The 20,648-nt window shown below is 37.6% G+C and overlaps 1 protein-coding gene across 2 annotated transcripts in view; it reads right to left on the minus strand.

Moving 5' to 3' along the window:
- Positions 1–1,791: 1,791 nt before the first annotated feature.
- Positions 1,792–20,648, minus strand: part of si:dkey-88l16.3 (low-density lipoprotein receptor-related protein 2) — a 117,579-nt gene continuing 98,722 nt past the window's right edge. For both annotated transcript variants that reach the window (XM_039759604.1, XM_039759605.1), the window contains 5 exons: positions 19,646–19,753; positions 14,270–14,503; positions 4,514–4,901; positions 2,380–2,473; positions 1,792–1,874 (listed from right to left, as the gene is read on the minus strand). In XM_039759604.1, coding sequence (XP_039615538.1) covers positions 1,848–1,874; positions 2,380–2,473; positions 4,514–4,901; positions 14,270–14,503; positions 19,646–19,753 — 851 coding nt within the window. In that variant the 3' untranslated portion in view covers positions 1,792–1,847. The remainder of the gene's footprint in view (positions 1,875–2,379; positions 2,474–4,513; positions 4,902–14,269; positions 14,504–19,645; positions 19,754–20,648) is intronic.

The raw sequence follows: 20,648 nt of genomic DNA on the forward strand, positions 1-20,648 counted from the left end.
ACATCACTTCAAGAGAGGCCCACTGACACAAATAGCTAATTAAAAGGCCACGTTCACTTATGGGACACTCTGGACCCCCTGGAGGTCGTAGCAAAGAAGAAAAAATAAACCGGAGTACCATTATGAACAATGCTGCACATCCTCTCCCTGACAACACTATAACTGAGGACTTTCAGCCAATGAAGTATTCAGCAGAAGTGTGTCAAGTAACGCTACAGGGGCTCCTTTACAGCAATGGTAATACACCTTTATAATGTCTCACTGGGACTGTCAAGTCAGATGCTTTTCTTTTTAGTCATTCTGGTGCGAGTCCAAGCTGTAGTGCATGCACGCACACACACACACACACACACACACACACACACACACACGCACTTTAATGAGCTGCTATAAAGAAAAAAAAAAAAAAAAAAAAAACAAATTCCACCCTGGATACAAACAAAATCTGTTTTACTTCCATATCCTCAAACACAGAAGTACGTGGTGAATAAAACTCCCGGCCATGGGGTGAATGTGCAAAATGCACACAAAACTGGGGGTAGAGTTTCAATTTGGGATTGTGAATCTATGCAACAGCAGCAAGCCACACAACCCAAGGCTCCGCCATGCTTCCTCTCAACATCCTCTCCAAAAAGCTTGGTAGGCCATCAACTGGTTTGTATACACAAGGTGACAGTAAACTTGAAATTCGCAGCAAAGGAAAACAAAGGGTACACAAGTAGTAATGCGTTCTTTTGTGGCTGTTTCACACAAGTTACACTGTCGCACATCATAAAGGTGTTGACGCCCTTGGCTAACACATTGACGCTGGTATGAATGTTTTTCAAGCTCTACGAGATTTTAAAGGGCAGGGCTATATTTTAAATTTTGGGTCAGACTTTGGCACCGGTTTGTAAACTTTGCACACATCCAGCAGACCCATGGAGGCCTTTACATTATATTCTTGCTTCATTACAAGCTGCTTCCCCTAATTGCTCTTGCTGTTAAAGGACAGGACCTCCGACATTTACAACTGATTAGGATTTCCTGTCAAGTCACGTCCACCTCCTTCATGTTACTGTCATTTTTTTTTTTTTTAAATCAGAGTCTAAGAGCAGAAAGGCGTCGCTCTTACATTTTTGGGAAGTGCACTGCACAAGACTAGCACAACACTTCAGTGCATACGTATCAAATGGCATTTTTGAAATCAGTCTACTAAATTTAGTTTAATCATTTGTTTAATGTCTAACACCTGGAATGAAAATCCTGTACCTTAAAAAAAATGCAAAATTCAATTAAAACTCTCTTGCATCAATACATCCAACAGGTCCGGGGAATTTTCAGAAGCTAAAATATGTAACTGAATACTTCATCTAAAAAATAAAAAAACCTGAGAAATAGTCTTGGAAAAAGCTAGAAGATTCCAGATTGTTGCTGGTAAAGAATTTAAATGTACAGAGCTGTAGTGGTTTTGAAAGGTCACAGTGAAATTAAGTGTCTTGCCACCCTGGCATCCCTGAAAATTCTTATGGGCCACGTGTTGGAGGCCTGGACTCAAATTCACATTGTAAAGTGACAGACACTAGTAGATTCTGCAGGAGTGCAACCTCACGAGAAGGACCTGCTAAGCTTAACGTGCATCACCCATCCACCAGTCTATTTTTCCAGTTCATGACTATGCCGAGTCTGGCATTATGGGGTGCCAGTCCAGAGAGGATACTCGTACAGACAGACACTTGCTGTCACCTTGGGAAGGCTTGCTTCCTCTGATCTTCTGACACCTCATGAGTAAAGTCAAAAACTACACAAGGCTTAAGCGCTCTTAACTTTTATTACATCAACAATACAGAACTTTGTCTTAACAGCTTTTACTGTTCCAGTGGAGTGGTCATGTCCTGAAAAGGAAGAACAAGTGTTAAAATGAGAATGACAAACATCAGGGATTGCTTTTAAAAATTGTGTGGCAGGTTTCTAAAGATTTTTAGTCCACTGAAAGTGACTCTAAAATAGAACTCTAGGACAGGTTTAAAAAGCAGCAATTCAGTTTCACTAAAACAGGTCAAAGTTGAATATCTTTTCCTCAGAATTTTGCATTTCTTTGTATCATAGGGAAAAATTACCATTCTTTTAATACAATACAGCATGTGGTAATGTATGGTTGCATTTTGAGCAGTAACCCAAAATGCTGTAACCATTTGACACTGTGTGCTCATGATGCTCTTTTCAAACAATTATACGTTCATTTAATAGAATGAAATTTTATGATAGATGTACCACTGTTAAAAGGTGCCATGATCTAAAGTGCTTTATACTGTATAAGACAGTCTATAAATTTAATTGGTGTAAAAACACAAATTAAGGATGATATACAAGTACAAAAGAAAAAAAAAGTTGTCATACCCCTTCTCCATCATAAATGTCATTTGCAAACGTCTGGCTTGAAAACATGTCTCCTTCTAGATCCTTCATGGCCGTTTTTTGTTTATCTTTATTCCTGCATTAGAATTATTAAGAAAAGCTCATCCTTGTGCATTCTGATGCAAATTGCTTTTTCAAGGCTCTTCATCTACCATGCTAGCACCAGACCCCATTCAAATACAGGTTGGCATTCAATCAACATCTACTGAGGGGCCTGCAAGATCATCTCCAAAGAACAACTGGCGCTTAGATGGACCCTACCACTCAGCCAGATGCTTTTGCTGCATCAACACCAGCACGAACAGAGCAGATATTCTTTCCAGCAAGAGCAGAAATTGAATTACAAGATAAGTGACATGACCGAAGAGAAAACATTCGGCTCATGGGGCAGACTAATAAGAGAAGGTACAGGAGGCAATTTATTATTTTTTTAACCTTTTGCATCAATGGTGGCTTGCGTACTGAATTCAGAAAAGAAAAATCAGATTGCCATAAATGCATTTTGAGATCTCTAAATGGTCAAGATATCTGAAAATGCATTTAAGACATCTTGCATGCATTTTTAAAGTATTTGTAATTCATTTTATTTCACGAGATCTGAAAGACATTTTAGGATATCTCCAATAAAACGTCCTGATATCTGGAAATTATATGCTGCATATTTGATATCTCAAAATACATTTCAGATACCTCAAACAACTTTCTGTGCATTTCAAGATACCTCAAAATACAATTTCAGATCTCAAAATCACTTAGAGCAGAAGATCCATTTAAAGAACTGGAAAATTAACAATATTAAGATATCCCAAAATAAATTTCAGAAAACTGAAAATGCTCAGGAACGGATTTGGAGATACTGCAGCATGAAATGCATTTTAGAGACTGGAAAAGGGACAAGAAGCCATCTAAAGATATCTGAAAATATTTTAAATTTTCTACTCACAATACCTTAAACAGTGAATTTCAAAATATCTTGTGAGATATACAAAATACATTTTTAGATGTCAAATTATTTTCATGATATCTTAAAATAGGGCTGTGCTCCAGTTCAGATATCAACGTATCTGAGATCTTCAAAATATATTTTGATATTTAAAAAAAAAAAAAAAATCATAATAATACCTGAATAATCATTTTTAGATGCAACAACAATTCTTTACATGTGTATAGTGATTTAGTAAGTGGGAAGCCACTTCAACCATCACCTGGATGACGCGACAGCAGCCATTCCTGTGCCAGTAGACTCATCACACATTAACTAGTAGGTGGTAAAGTGGTGGGAGAGATAGCCAGGTAGAGATGGGATGATAGGCCAAGGAGGGCAATTTAGCCTGAACATCAAGATAAACCCTGCTGTTTATGATTTTTGAGGTATCTTAAATTGTATTATGGAGGTGCTGACTCTCTGTGGTCAACCACATTTCAAGAGAAGAAGTCCCATTAAAAGGAAATGGAATTGAATAAGAGGTGATTTCAACATGCCTTGAAATCCATTTCAGAGATCTTAAAGGTCTATTTGAGATCTTAGAATTTATTTGTTTACATTAAGATATCTGTCATACAGTTATTCTGAGATATCTGAAAACGTATTTCAAGTTCCCACACATACAGGGAGGTCCAGATCTAATTATGCAATTATGAAAAGGTGAACACATCGCACCCGCTGTTCGACTGACAACCGTCTCGCCGCCATTTTGGAATGCAGGGCAGGTGCTGCCATCTGACGCAACAAAAATAATTTTTTGTGAATTCTCTATGTAATAAACTTAAGTTACAGCGTAATGAAAACAGCATAATTAGACCTGGACCACCCTATATTTTGAGATATTTGGACACAATACCTTAAAAAGTAAAGTGCTTTTTCACAGACCTGAAATTTATTGAGGAGTTACTAAACGTTAATTTATTGTAGGAATCCTTATATGGCAAGAAGAATTATTTTGCTAGTGATATAAAGAATCAGCTGAAGACTATGGGATGTCAATAACAAATTAAAACAAGGACATGGAGCAGGCTGGTTATTCCTATCCTCAAGCAGGAAAATTCAAACATGGGGAATCCAATTCACATTTTAAAAAACACAACAGGACATGTAGGGTTATATCCCTCAAGTTACCTTTGTGCCTCTTTTCTCCTCTTCTGAACAACAGCAAAAATCACAACAGCAGCAAAAAATGCCAAGAGTACAAAGGCAACTCCAAGGGTGAGGGGTACACTTATTGGTTTGAACACTGGGCCACCACAATATTCGCCGCCATAACCCAGTAAGCAATTGCACTTTACTTTTCCTTCGACCAGGTAGCAGTCACCATTGAAGTGGCACTTCTCTCTATCACATGACTTGGACTCCAAGTTGCGGAGCAGCTCTTCAGCAGACATGGTTGGGTTTCCTGAGTATACCAAGCCTCTGGGGGAGCCCTGAAGAGGCTGCTCTCTTGTTGGTGTAGCAGAAGGTTTCTCTTTAGGCTTTTGATCAGTTCTTACCCTCTCATCTGAAGTATCACCTGGAAAGAGCAAATACGAAAGTCTTGTCATTTGTAATCCACAGCCAATCCAGGCACTCAAATTATAAGGCTTTTAATGCAAAGTTTACGCTTCACATTTTATACCACCTAACAACGGACAATTCACAATGGAGATTACATGAAAAATTATTTACGATTACTCTGTGCAGCAGTAGATTATAGTTGAGTGACACAGGTGCTCAGAAATGTTTTAGTTTCAGACAGTTAATTTTTTTTGTCTCATTTCATACGTTTTTACTTCATTGTCTGATTGTTAAAGATCAAAGTCCACAGTAAAGCTCATTTACAAGCAATGACTCAAGACATTCATGCATGGACTGCCATCTCCTGTCGTGCAAGATGCAAAATTGCACGTCTGTTTTAAAAAGTTAGAGGACTCCTTTAAATTTCTCTGGTTTGTAAGTCATAAGTTCAGACAAGTAAGCCGGACCTTGGCCATTTAAGGCTTTATATGTTGAAAGGAGGATTTTGAAATCTGCCCTAAACTTAACTGGGAGCCAGTGTAAGGATTTAAGAACTGGAGTTAAGTGTTCATACTTTCTTTTTCTTGTAATAATTCTTGCAGCAGCATTTTGGATTAACTGGAGGCTGTATAGAGAACAGTTTGAACAGCCAGTCAACACCGTATTGCAGTAGTCAATCCTACTAGAAATAAATGCATGAATTTATTTCTCAGAATTCTGTTTATTTAGAAAGCGCCTTAATTTCCCAACATTTTTTAAGATGGAAGAAACATGATTTGGACATCTTTGTAATATGCACTTTAAATGACATGCTAGAGTCAAAGATAACTCCTAGATTGTGGGCTGAGTCAGTAAAGTTAATGGTGATTCCAACCGAGTTAAATGACAGAATATTGTTGTGATCAGCATCATTTCCTCCAACAATTAACATCTCTGTTTTATCGTTGTGTAAAAGACAAGTAGTTCTCATCCATCCACTCCTTTACTTCACTAACACAACTACATAATTAAAGACAACATCGGAGAAACTTCATTTGATCTAAATGAAAAGGTATAACTGGGTGTCATCTGCATACGAGCGAAAATTAACATTATGTTTCGTAATAAGAGATCCCAGCGGAAGCATGTAAATTGAAAATAGTAAAAGGTCCCAGTACTGAGCCCTGCGGGACACCATATCTCATTTCTGTGTATAATGGCATGCTGTCAGCACATTTCTGTACATATTGGAATCAATTTGATAAATAAGAACTAAAACAAGCGAGCATGGTGCCTGTAAGCCCAATATCATTTTCTAGTCTGTGCAGTAAAATAGAATGGCCGATGGTGTCATATGGTGCATTCAAGTCTAACATAATTACAGTGGAGTTTCCTTCAGAGGATATCAGAATGTTGTTTACAACCCACGTTAGTGCCGTTTCTGTACTACGACCAGGGCGGAAACAAGACTGGAATTTCTCAAATAAATTGTAATGCGAACAAAAAGTTTTATGTAAAATTAACCCCTAGTGAGCAGACATCTGTCCCCCTGTAATTTTGTTGAACTCCTTACAGAGCAGTGTGACAGATGCTAGTATTTTATTAGATTAAAGGAAAAAAAAGAAGTTTACAACAGGCTATGCAGCACCAACCCTATCCACCTAATGTCTGCAAAATGACATCAAGATTTGACAGGTGTCTATGGATGTTTGTGTGAAGAAAAACCTAATGCTTGTGCAACATTTACCCTTAAGTTTCCAACTGTGCCCTTATGTTTTTTGATCACATTTTAAAATAAGTCTTTATCCACTGTACTAATTTTTTTCAAAATGTATAAATCTTTAATCATGTAATGCAAGTTCACTTAAACTGAGAAGTTTTAACTCTGTCAATCTTTCCTCATAACTCCTACTTTGCAGCGGTGGAATCAGCCTTGTTGCTCTTCTCTGGACTTTCTACCACTGCTCCTTGTGTCTTTTGTAACACGGAGCTCAAACTGCATTCAGTACTAAAGGTCAGCCTTATTAGTGCCTTACAAAGATTAAGCATGACCTCCTTTAACTTGCACTAGAAATATCCTACTATACAATCCAACATTCTATTAAACGTTTTTTAGGTTTGATGGTCATCTGTGTTCAGAAGCCATTAAGAAGGTTAATTGTGCTATTTAAGCAAGTCACGCTCACACAACCATAACTTAAATCTTTCTGATGTATCAGACTATAACAAAGTTGAATCAGGTCCTAGGAAGGCCAAGGCTACCAAATGATGCACACTAGTCATGCATTTGTATTGAACATTTGTTTATACTTTTGTAACCCAACACCCCAGTTTCAGGAGAAATCCTTTAAGACCCAATATGTGAAAACAAGCTTAAACACATTTTTTAGAATTGTTAATTTACAGTACATGGGATCCAGGGAGCTTTACCAATATGAATCAGGCTCTCGCTGCACTTCAAGGGTCAAAGGTACAGCCTAATCACAGTCTTGTAATCATAAGGTAAAAAAGTTGAAGCTCAAGGTGGTTGCTCAAACTGGATCACCGAATTACACATCTGGAGCTCTGTACATTTGTAGTAACTGAGCACAGATGTGCTGCAGTTTGTAAACCAGTCAACTGAAGTGGGTTAACCCTAATCAGACTGGATATAAAGGGGGTGCACGCTTGAATATTCAGATACTTTAACTCCATCACAAGCTAACCGAATACTCCTTCACTGCAAATGCCTTCCAATAACAAACTAATAGCATCTGCAAGTCTGCATTTGGCACAACTTGTTTACACAAATGTCACTAAATGTCTGCCGTCATAAGGAATAGCCCAGCTTGTAAAACTTGGCTTGCCTTGGGCAAGTACTGAAGCCTTGCATTAAGTGAATAACCCCAATTTGGAGCTCCAGATTTCAACATTTTTTTTTTTTATTACAGAACTTTCATACTGGCTACCATACCCTGGAAATAAAGCTTGACAGGGATAACAAACAGCTATTGAGCATCATGGCCACTTGACTTGGCTTACACTGACCCAAGGAGGGGCATTCGACCATCAAATATCTCAAACAGCGATATACAGCCTTTAAACCCTAAATACAGACAGCTCTAATTGTACATTAAAAAGGTGCTCCTTTATAATCAAAAATCTAAATGAAACACCAGCAGGAACAAAGATGCACTTGGAAAGCCCTAAACCTTACTAAAGCATTTTATATTTACTGGTAAGCTATGACATAGTGAAAGCAACCAAATGTCCCACATTCACTTCAATGCATCTATAATTAGTGCCACCATTTGTTAACAGGTTGCAGTCGTATCACGTCAAAGTAAAACTGGTAGATTATCACTTAACCCAAAGCAATAGTTACCGACAAATTCAACCACATTTCTGTGCAAAGAATGTTGTTAATACAAACTGCATTCAAGTACTCTGTGGTTGTGTTCTTAACAGTATAAAATACAAGATCAATACTTTAAAATTACAAGTAGACTAAGATGAGCCGTGACACATTTCAAAGGTTAACTTCAAATTCAAAGTAATTTTAAGAACAGCGCTGTAGTGGTTTCGCTCATTACACTGGGGTGCTGAAAAAAAAAGTGTTAAAATATAGTCCTTTACTTCATTAGGAAGCCTGGATCTACTTAAACATGATTTTTTTATGCTTAAAAAAAATTTCCTGAAGTACTTTGCTGCTCTTGTAAAAGATCATTCAGTTCAGCAAACAGTGTTTAAGTCGTCTGTAAAAGCACTTTCTTCTGCCAGAGCACATCTAAACTTGCCCGCTACCACAGCCTTTTTTATTTAGGTCACACACATTTACTTACTTTATGTGAACCTACGGATCCTTGGAAAAAAAAAAATCATCCTAGATCCTTGCAGCACAAATCCTCAGATTTTGGAAAAAAACCTTTAAATTCAACTACAGGTCACTAAACAAGTTCTTAAACTGCCACTGCAACAGCTCCTCCCTGCAATAAAAGGCAACTGAGCACAAACAATGAGGAAGTCTTGAAGCAATTTACTCCTCCTAAAGAGGATCCAACCAAAGAACGTTTGCTACTAATAGACACTGAATGTCCACTTTCAGGAAGTAAATGACATTAATTCCCAATAATTCATCAAAGTGAAGCTTCATTTTAACAGCCAAATATGATTTTTCACCGTGACACCCTAAAATGCTATTACCTCACAAGTGTCAAATGCTTTATTTATTCAACTCCCCAAAAATTAAACATGTCGAGTTATGACACTAAAATTCTCAGGACTATAAAGCCATTGGCCAGATATTTAGGAAAATGGCCTTTGGGTGCTCTTTAGCATGAAACCTTGGTAATCAAGATGAGTTGGTGGACACGTTACTTCTTTGTGGCTAATACTTTAATAATTAAATACATGACGAATTAATAACTAGACATAAGAAAATCATCCTGCGCCACTTAGAATTTTTAATGTTGAGTTGTGTATATGTTGCTCTGACACCTATAATCATCTAAACCAGGGGTTCTCAAACTCGGTCCTGGGGGACCCACTGTGCCTTAAGGTTTTTGTTCCAGCCAGATTCATAATCAGTGACAAACACCTGATAACACTGATCTCATTTAATTAGCCGGTAATTTGTCTTCCTATTCTACATTCAGAAAAGCATGCCAGCATGATATTATTTATAAAGATATTTAGAAATACCTGTATTATTTTTGCTAAAGATTTAAATGCTTAACTGTTTTGATTTATCTGTGTGGTTTGTTCCCTTCATTGCATCTTAATAATGATAATTAAAATGAGCAGAGCAGACACCAAGGCAAACACAATCATGAAAAGTTGCAACTACATTAGCTCCAGATCCACTAATTGCTAAATAATGGATTAATCAAACAATTAGAAAACCTGAAAAAGCAGAATGAAAATCATTGTTAAAAACAAAAAACACATTCCCATACAACTACTTACTACAATTTCTTAATTTTTCTTTTTAAAACCAAACTTGGTGTTCTAATTTCTATATTGTTCCCAAATCACAGAATCTGGGAAATAACAGTTAACTTAATTATCCCAGGAGTCCAATTAAAAACAGACGCTGGAACAAAAACCTGCATTAGTGGGACCCCAGGACCGAGTTTGAGAACCCCTGGTCTAAACTACTATGTATTGCATTTTAACTTTGATTATATTCATCTTTTTTACATACACAATGTCCTGTTATCTCCATCTATGAAAAGCTAAAAACAGCAAAGCAGCTAGCGCATGTGGACATATAATTGAAATGTTAAAGTATAGAAGAATAACAGTAATTAAATAGTTAAAAATGACCCAGCAGGCATGGTACACAGAGGGAATAGAATTGTATCAATATATAAAAAGGGTAACTCTACGAACCACAATTGTATAGCAATAGGTTTGTCATCAGTGCTGTATATTCAGGTATTACAGAAAGAGGCTGGACAACAGCAAATGAGGACAAACTAAAAGAGCAGCAAACGACATACAAATCTGGAAGTCAAACACAAGGTCTCATTTTTAAAATTTCAAAAAGATTGTTTGATTTTATCTAAGCTGGTATTTCTTGATTAAAAAGCATCATTTGACACATTTAGGTATAAAAAGGATCAATAAAGTACTAAACAGAATTGTACGATTAAATGGACAAACATCAGAACAGAATATATAAAAGGGTATTAAACAAGAAAATGCCTAAGTGCTCTATTATACATGATATTAATTACATAATTAACACGGTCAATAAAGAAATTAGAAATGCCGGCTTTGAATACTTTAATAAATCCAGGATTGAATATATTACAGTATATGGGTAACATAACATTAATTGTAAGTGAGCAACAGTTACAAAGAAAACGAACATGGAAGAGCCAAGTGGAAGCAAAAGGTACGAAATTAAAATGTAGAAAAACCAAGGGAGGAACAAAGAAAACCAATAAATGTGAATACAGATATATTGAAAACTATAAAAGGTGTCAATGAGTCCTTGGGGGGGGGGGGGGGGGTAGTAATAAATGAAAATGGAAAGACCAAGGAAGAAATTAGAAATAAAATATCCTATTAAATTAACTGCTTATTCTATTTTTTCTGATTCCTTAATAGGGAAGGAAGAATTAATCTTAAAAAAAGAAGCTGCTGCTATATAACCATACATTTTTCAACATTATTATACGCAGCAGAATCTTGGGCAATACCAGATAAGCCAAAGATAACTGAAGTATTTAAGGAGAGAGAATGATCAAACAAAATGACAGGATAATAAAATAATTCATGAAAAACTGGGATCACAGCGACTCCATGAAATAAATAAAACTACAGTGGTATGGACGTGTAAGAGGAATGAAGATATTCCAAAAAGGTGTCTAATTAAGCAAGAAGTGAAAAGACCAAGAAAAAGAGGTATGACCATGGAACAAATGAAGATCCTGGCAAGACATAGAATAAATTACACATTTCAATGATTGCCCTGAGCTATTGAGTGTATAAGTTTGAGAGGGGAAGTTGAAACACATGACTATTTGGAAAGGTCCATTAGCAGAGTTAAAGGCAATTTTCAAATCGAGTTTTATTTCTTCCTTTCAAACACCATCACAAAGTGTTCTGATTTGGCCTTGAGACTCAGGTTATATTACTCTTAGGCTGACAGACAAAACCATTTTGCTTTGAACTTTTGCCACTTCACGTTTTGATGTTCGACTAAAGGAACAAGTTCACAGATTGCCTTGGCTAATATCCACTTTCCCTCACATACATTTTAGATAATCTCTCATGATTAAAACTTTTTAAATCCATTCCATTACAGAATAATATCCTCTTGTTGCAGTTCATTTGACATTTTAGGGGAGCATCAGGCATGGACAAAGCAATATTTTCTCTAGAAAGTTAAAACACTTGGTGAAAAGAGTTTATATAATAATGGTTTAAAATTATAATAGTGCTAAAACATAAATCACCAAGATCTGTCATTTGGGCTTTTATTTCTTTTCCTTTGCTCTTATTTATTATCTTGCATACAGTATATACACACACACATACATGCACGTATACACAATTTCAGTAATTCCATTCAAAAAGTGAAACTTGTATATTAGATGCATTCATTACACACAGACTGATGTATTTCAAATGTTTATTTCTTTTAATTTTGATGATTATAACTTACAACTAATGAAAGTCCCAAATTCAGTATCTCGGAAAATTTGAATATCAAGACCGACCAATGCAAAAAGGATTTTTAGAAATGTTGGCCAACTGAAAGGTATGAACAAGAAAAGTGTGAGAATGTACAGCACTCAATATTTAGTTGGGGCTCCTTTGGCCTGGATTACTGCAGCAATGCGGCGTGGCATGGAGTCGATCAGTCTGTGGCACTGCTCAGGTGTTATGAGAGCCCATGTTGCTCTGATAGTGGCCTTCAACTCTTCTGAATTGTTGGGTCTGGCGTATTGCATCTTCCTCTTCACAATACCTCATAGATTTTCTATGGGGTTAAGGTCAGGCAAGTTTGCTGGACAATCAAGAACAGGGATACCATGGTCCTTAAACCAGGTACTTGTAGCTTTGGCACTGTGTGCATGTGCCAGGTCCTGTTGGAAAATGAAATCTGCATCTCCATAAAGTTCGTCAGCAGCAGGAAGCATGAAGTGCTCTAAAACTGGTAGACGGCTGCGTTGACCTTGGACCTCAGAAAACAAACACCAGCAGATGACATGACACCCCAAACCATCACTGACTGTGGATGCTTTACACTGGGCCTCAAGCAACATGGATTCTGTGCGTCTCCTCTCTTCCTCCAGACTCTGGGACCTTGATTTCCAAAGGAAATGCAAAATTTACTTTCATCAGAGAACATAACTTTGGACCATTCAGCAGCAGTCCAGTCCTTTTTGTCTTTAGCCCAGGCAAGACGCTTCTGACGCTGTCTCTTGTTCAAGAGTGGCTTGACACAAGGAATGCGACAGCTGAAACCCATGTCTTGCATACGTCTGTGCGTGGTGGTTCTTGAAGCACTAACTCCAGCTGCAGTCCACTCTTTGTGAATCTCCCCCACAGTTTTGAATGGATTTTGTTTCACAATTCTCTCTAGGGTGCGGTTATCCCTGTTGCTTGTACACTTTTTTCTACCACATCTTGTCCTTCCCTTTGCCTCTCTATTAATGTGCTTGGACACTGAGCTCTGTGAACAGCCAGCCTCTTTAGCAATGACCTTTTGTGTCTTGCCCTCCTTGTGCAAGGTGTCAATGGCGTCTTTTGGACAACTGTCAAGTCAGCAGTCTTCCCCATGATTGTGTAGCCTACAGAACTAGACTGAGAGACCATTTAAAGGCTTTTGCAGGTGTTTTGAGTTAATTAGCTGATTAGAGTGTGGCACCAGGTGTCTTCAATATTGAACCTTTTCACAATATTCTAATTTTCTGAGATACTGAATTTGGGACTTTCATTAGTTGTCAGTTATAATCATCAAAATTAAAAGAAATAAACATTTGAAATACATCAGTCTGTGTGTAATGAATGAATCTAATATACAAGTTTCACTTTTTAAATGGAATTACTGAAATAAATAAACTTTGTCATGATAGTCTAATTTTCTCTCTCTCTCTATATACATATCTATATATATACATACACATATATATATATACATACACACACACACACATTCTCCATCTACCTGTATATCTATCTATATATCTATCCTTTCATTCGATATCTAGGTTTGCAGTTTACCTGCCTGTTCAGATACTCTTCCCAAAAAAGGTAATACTAAAATGCAACTAAAAGCAAAACCCTGTGACACTGCATGAATACTTTACACCAGGGGTCCTCAATTACAGTCCTGGAGGGCCACAGTGGCTGCAGGTTTTTGTTCAGATCAGCTTCATAATTAAATGCCAGGTGTTTCTGCTAGGCCTAGTTTCTAATTGTATGGCTCGATAGTGCTTTCATCCCCCACCGCCAAGACAAAATCGACCACATTATGGATTTGTACTTTTCTGTGAACCTTATATACAAAATGTTTTTTTTTTTTTTAATTCACCACAGTAACACAGATATGTTATGAAGTACATTAGCTGGTGGTTCATTTTCCATTTGCATCTCATTAACCTAAGACTGGTTAAACAAGCAACAATCAAAATCTTAATGCAGTTTGTTTAAAGCGAGCTATAGGGTCCTGAAGTATAACTAGCGAGTTAACGAAACCCAAAAACATTGCTTTAGAAGTTTAAAACAAAGGGGTGGGATCAGCGTTAATTGACATATTGGTTAAAGTGAGAACCTGCAGCCCTCAAGGAAGTAACTGAATATCCTTGCATTACACCATGGCCAGTAAAACTTTCAAAACATAAGGGGAATAAAAAAAAAAAAAAAAAAATTCTCAAGTATACCATAATATACTTAAGATATTACACTTACAGCCCTCCTCATCAGAACCATCTAGACAGTCATCCTCGCCATCGCAGAACCTCTGATTCAGAATGCACTTTCGGCCATCTCTGCAGGGCTTGGAGAATTCTGCACAGTGGATTTCCTTGACACAGTCAGCTTCGCCACGGGAGCGGTAGCCCATAGGGCACTTGCAGGTTTTGCCTCCAGGGTATGGCAGGCAGAAGTAGTTACACCCACCATTGTGCACACAGGCATTTGTACCTGAAACAGACACAAAAAGGGAAGCAGCACAATGAGAACTGACGTAGTAATAAGCAGACAGACCAGCGATGTTCCTCCAGAATTTTGTTTATATACAGACAGCACACAATCCTGAGGCTGGGAAGGGTGCTATATAAATAAAATGTATTATTAAACACAGTCACATTAGTTAACAGTACATTCCTCAACAGTGTAGCGTTCAGCCTGACTGCTCCATTGAATCCATAAAGCCAAAGAACTGTAGCTTCCAGTTTTTATCCCTGCTTTAAACTGGACTCTGATCTTAAGCATTATTATGTCCCATCTTTTACCTTTTACTGCACCAATTGTGTTAAATTATTATTTAACAAAATGACCTGACTGTTTTGTTTGGCTTTTAACATGTTTAACATGTTGCTTGTTAATAAGCACACAAGCAGACAAAGGCATCAATGAGAATGAATAATAGCAATAATCAGTACTGTCCAGTATGTATTTTAATTAACGGCAACTGCTTCTATTTAAGCCCCACACTACATTTTACTGTTCCACTCCATCTGAACTAGTGTGGTGCCGAGGTATCTCCCGTTGCATGGCTGCACTCTGGTCCTAATCTGGATCCTGAGTTGGTTTGTCGTGTGGTGGGTGCGGCAATGCACTGTATCAGTGTGCGTTCCTAACCTAACTACATTTTTGTTATTTCTTTAGTTGGACACTGCAATGACAGTGGAGTGAGATTTAAAATTTCCTTCCTGATGCTTTTTAAACTGTACCCACACAGGAGCTTTCAAGCAGCAGCAGGAGAGGTACAACAGCTAAGGCTTCAGTTGAATCAGACTACTGCGTAGAACTTTGAGGGTTTAATTGCTGCGTCCTTAAGATTTTTTTTCTCAAATTGTGGAAAAGAGGGCAGCAGAGAGGTTGGTGCCTCTGCATTCCTTCTGAGAGAGTCAGCTTTAGATCCAAGTTTGCTAGCAATCCGTGGTCTTTGTCCAGATACTCTGAATGTACTGTCCAGGTGTTCGACATGGGAAGGCCAGACACCACCCCATAAACATGCAAGTTGGGCTACCTGGCAGCTCAGAATTTCCTGCTATTGGCGAGTATGGAAATGTGCATGAGTGCACCTTAATATGAAGCAATGTCTCATGCATGCTCAATACCTTCTTTGCTCTCAATGAGGCTAAAATGTGCTTCATTGCCCTTACACCCTCTTTTTTTGAGTGTATTTAGTCCAAGAATTGGATTTCAAATAAAACTAGATTGAAATATTAACATAAGGAAAAGCTTAGATCATACAAATTACCTTCTGACAAAAAAAAGTGGGAGTAAGTCAGATTACATGGAGAACCCCCACATGAAAGATGGGAAGAAAATGCAGCGAGTAGACAGATGGGTTCTATTCTTGCTCAGTTACTAAGTTCCTAGATTTCAGAGGGAGCACCGTTCACTTCGGTGTCAAGCTGGCCAGTTGATTTTAAGCTCAATTAAAGTTTCAGGATATAAAATCAGTGCAGACACTCAAAAGAATCCAAATAAAAGTATTTCATGTTACCACTGAAAAAAAAAAAAAGAAGCAAACCCAATCTGTAGGAAGTACAATTAACTTTTGGGCGGGGCTCACCCACTTGGGCTGGTTCCTCTACATGAGACACTGCCAGTACAGGCTACTGTTCATGGTGCTGCCAGCTCAGCCTGAGACCCGCTTACACCCTGGGCCAATTTTAAAATTGCTAATGAATTCATTCTGACACAGGGAGAACAAGCAGCTGGGTCAGGGCTTTGAACACAGGATGCATAATCTTTAAGGCAGCTTGGATACAACTCCTGCAATGCCACACTGTACCGGTGATAAAATCAGCAGCTGTTAAATGACAAACTGTCTGCAGAGTGCATGTGTTCACTCCCTTTTGGTTTTGACAAATGAGTCATTGCTCTGGGCAGAGAAGGAAAAAAAAAAAAAAGAATCATGGGAAGGTTTAGCTACTACCTGACTAAAATCAGGGTACATCTGCTGAGCCCACTCAGGGCATCAGTTCAAGACAAGTCCATGTTTAATTTGATGTACCAATGGTCAGAACAATAAACTAATTAAATAAAATAAAAATTAATAAAGTATCTATCTAAACTGAGCTTTGTGAGATGTGCGGCTTTAAGGGTGGCACAGAAAGCAGTGTTAGAAAGAATAATTTGCCCTGAGAAAAATCAGCTATGGTTAGACTGCACAAACAGGTTTTTCTCCTTCTCTGCCAAGACATTTCTCATCAAATTAGGTATGCAAAATATATTTATGACCGACTAAATACAGAAATACTGCATTCAAAGGCTTTGATTAAAGTTTGGGTCAAATAGTGCTGATCAACACAATGTTTAAGGCACACCAAACAGAGAAGTGGAATTTAAAAGTACAAACTTGCATAGTGGCACTAGAGTAGAAAAAACATCACCCGGACTGTTTAATGGAGTAAATCCTTACATAAACAAATGGAGTTAAAGTCTAAACATTTACTTGAATGCATTTCAAAAGTAAGGTGATGAATTGTATATAGAGCGCCTATAAAGTATTCACTGCTTTGGAAGTTCACATTTTATTGTTATACAAAATCGAATTACAGTGGATTTAATTTGGCATTTTTGACACTGATCAATAGAACATGACTCTTCATTGTCAAAATGAAAACCAATCTCTCTATAGCAGTTGTCCCCAAACTCAATCCTGGGGATCCACTGTGGCAACAGGTTTTTGTTCCATCCAGATTCACAATCTGTGATAATAACTAAAAATTGATCTCATTTAATTAGCTGATCTTTTTACTCTTTTATTCTGCATTCAGATAAAAACCAGTATGGTTTTTACATTTATAAGTCATTTAGAAAAATACTTATGTTTTTTTTCTAAAGCTATAAATGCTCAACTCTTGTGGTTTTCCTATTTTCCCTTATAGTTATAATTAACAACCAGCACAGCTGACACCCAGGATATTGAAAGCAGCAACAACTTCAGTGTCAGACTCACTAATCAGTAAATAATTAAACAACCAGAACACCTAGAAAAGCAGAATGAAAATCAGGTTGAAAATAGTTAGTTTAATAAAAATCTACCAAATTTACTTTGTAATTTCTACATTGACTCCAAAACACGGAAACCGGGAAATACTGACTCACTTAATTAGGCTAAGAGTCAAATGAAAAACAGAAGTTGGTTGGAACAAAAACCTGCAGCCACAGTGGGTCCCCAGGATCGAATGTGGGAACCATTGCTCTAAAATTACAAATATAAAACAAAATTAATTAAGTATTCAATACTTAATGCACCTTTGGCAGCCATGACAGCCTTGAGTCCAAGTACCCATGTCTCTCCATTCTTTTCTTTACTAAACTGCTTGAAGTCTTTCAGGCTTCATGTTGATTGTGAGTGAACAGCCTTTTTCAAGTCCAGCCACACATTCCCAGTGTGGACTGACATCAGGACTAACTCATTCACTCCAGGTTATTAAAGCAGGGTTTTGACTTTATGCTTGGGGTTGATGTCTTACTGGAAAAGGAGTCTTCTCCCATGGCAGAGGTGCAGACTGTATCAGGTTTTCCTCTATCCTACTGCTTTCATTTTCCCCTTGCATGCCTTCCACAGCCTGCTGCAGAGCAGCATCCCCATAGCCTGATCCTCACACCACCGTGCTTTATGGTGGGATAAGGAGTTTTTCATAATAGGCAGTGTTCAAACATGGTGTTTATCTGATAAGACCATAGGACCTTCTTCCAGCTGACTTCAGAATCTCCCAGGTGCCATCTGTATTTGGTTGTTTAAAGCTGTGACTGAAAGCTCCAAGGAAACAGTTGTCTGTACAGCGTCTCCATTCTCACCCACTGTAGCTTGTAACTCCCTCAGAGTTCTCGCATGTCTTCTGCTGGACTCCCTCACTAATCTTGCACAATTATTCAGTTTTTGTTGGTAGATAGATAGATAGATAGATTCACAATTGTGTAAAACTCTTTCCATTTATTGAATATTCCTGGAAGTCAAGCTAGATCAGTTTTCTTGGATATTTGTCCTCAGAGTTGCCTTTGTCTTCATTCTGTATGTTAGGCCACCATAATGATTCACCACAAGTTGCACCTTCCACATACAGATGAATTTATATGACAGTTAATTGAAACCCCAGACAGGAGATCTTCATTTAACTAATTCTGTAACTTCTAAACACACAAAATTATATAAGTATTTATCCTTTCAATATGCCACACCTAAACCATCTCATCTCTGGTGCAGCTGACTGGTTTTAGATTTGTAATAGATGTCAAGTGAAAACCGATCTCTTCCAAAATGGTCAAAATTACAGGTTTATTCAACCAGTGTCAAAAAAGCCACGTTAAATCCACCATGACTAAATGTTGTACATCACTAAAATATGAAATCTTCCAAGGTGGTGAATAGAGGATGGTCCAGATCTAATTATACAGATCCAGATCGTCTGGATGACTTTGATCTATGCGGGGACGATTCCAGTTCAGCACGAAGACGATTCTTCATGTCATCAGTTCGCACACTTCGATGATCCGCGATTTTTCAGGTGATTATCTATGTAATAAACTTAAGTTTTAGCGTAATGAAAATTGCATAATTAGATCTCGACCACCCTATTCTTCAAGGCGCTTTATTTTGGGTAATCTGAATTGAGACAAACGTATGGGGTGCACAACAGAGCCCAGATGGACCAGCTTTTACACAAATTGAGAAGTGTATTTTAAATCGAGTGAAGTTCCTTTTGTCTTCTGCAAATGCAGCTGAAAAGCTTTGGTTCCAGTGGTATCTCAGATTGTGTAGAAGTTTGCTATTCTTAAACACAAGTACAGTTTGGAAATACTAGCTGCACCTTTATCATAGTAAGAAAGCCTGATTCTTTCAAAAGAAATCAATAGAAGGCTGATAAAACTTGGCACATTTCCACTGGCAAAATGTAAAAACAGCACAGTTAGTTAAATATTAATTTCCAAGTACCATTTTAAAATAAACAGGAAATTAGAAACCTACATATCACCTAGCCTCCGAGTCCAACAATGCAACTGTCAAAATATTTTTATAAAATGAATCTTGAAAACAAAGTAGCTTGAGGAAAACCATTTTAGCTTAAAGCAACAGCTGCATTTCAAATCAACTTGTACCTTGCTGACTGTACTTGCTGAACACTTGTAGACCCACTATTTTCATCTTGGTCTCAAACCACAGATGTTTGGTCTGAAGACCATCACTGTACCACATTTTGACCGTATCTAGAGAAAGCAAAAAGAAAGTTAGTATGCACATCAGTTGAAGTTATACTAGAGCACATCAGTCCAAGACACTTTGAAGAACTGCTTTTATACATCGTTATGACTGGAATGCTTGAACATTTTACCTTATCTATACCAGGGTAGGGTTAATATGGTAGCTGGGGGTCTATGCCCACCCTAAGATTAGAACTATAATACTAAAATAAGACAAGAGTATGTTTTCCAACCTAAATTTTTAAGGCCATAGCTAATCAAGGAATAAGACAATTAAATCAGTCGTTCCCTTCACTTACTTGCAAGTTGCCTGTCCTTAACAGATACAGACCAAAATTCCAAAAACCCTCCTTTTCATATGCTCACCATTTTGTTACAAAGCCATATATTCACCCAACAAGGTCTCAGCGTGACTAAGCTGCCAACTTGTTCTTATCCTTATATTAGTTACAGTAATCTATTAAACCTATCAATTCATAGCTGTTACTTATATAGAAAGACCAAGTAGTTGTGTTGTTCCATTTAGTTTAAAGCTCTTCACTTGTGATGACTGATGTCGTAACCTTGTCCTGTATTCCAGGTTTCAAAACAGTCTCCAGATTGACGCTTTTTCGATTATATTGAGTTTTGTAAATCACTCTGGATAAAAGCATCTGCTAAGTAAACTTATGTAATTTTTTGGGGTGGGATCTATTCGTCCCCATCAATGGAACATAAGGAGAATGCATCTGCTTGCACAAATCTCCCAGATGGTGTCCATGTCACACATGGATTGCATCCCTTGAAACTACTGCGAGTATCCCAGCTTGAAGTTGTCAATCAGTTTTCCTACCAAACTGAACTCCATCAGACAGGACTTGAAGACAACCATTTACTTTCACTCTGGCATGCGGTCTTCATC

Source organism: Polypterus senegalus, chromosome 7 (assembly GCF_016835505.1).
Source record: "Polypterus senegalus isolate Bchr_013 chromosome 7, ASM1683550v1, whole genome shotgun sequence".
Classification (NCBI taxonomy): Eukaryota; Metazoa; Chordata; class Cladistia; order Polypteriformes; family Polypteridae; genus Polypterus; species Polypterus senegalus.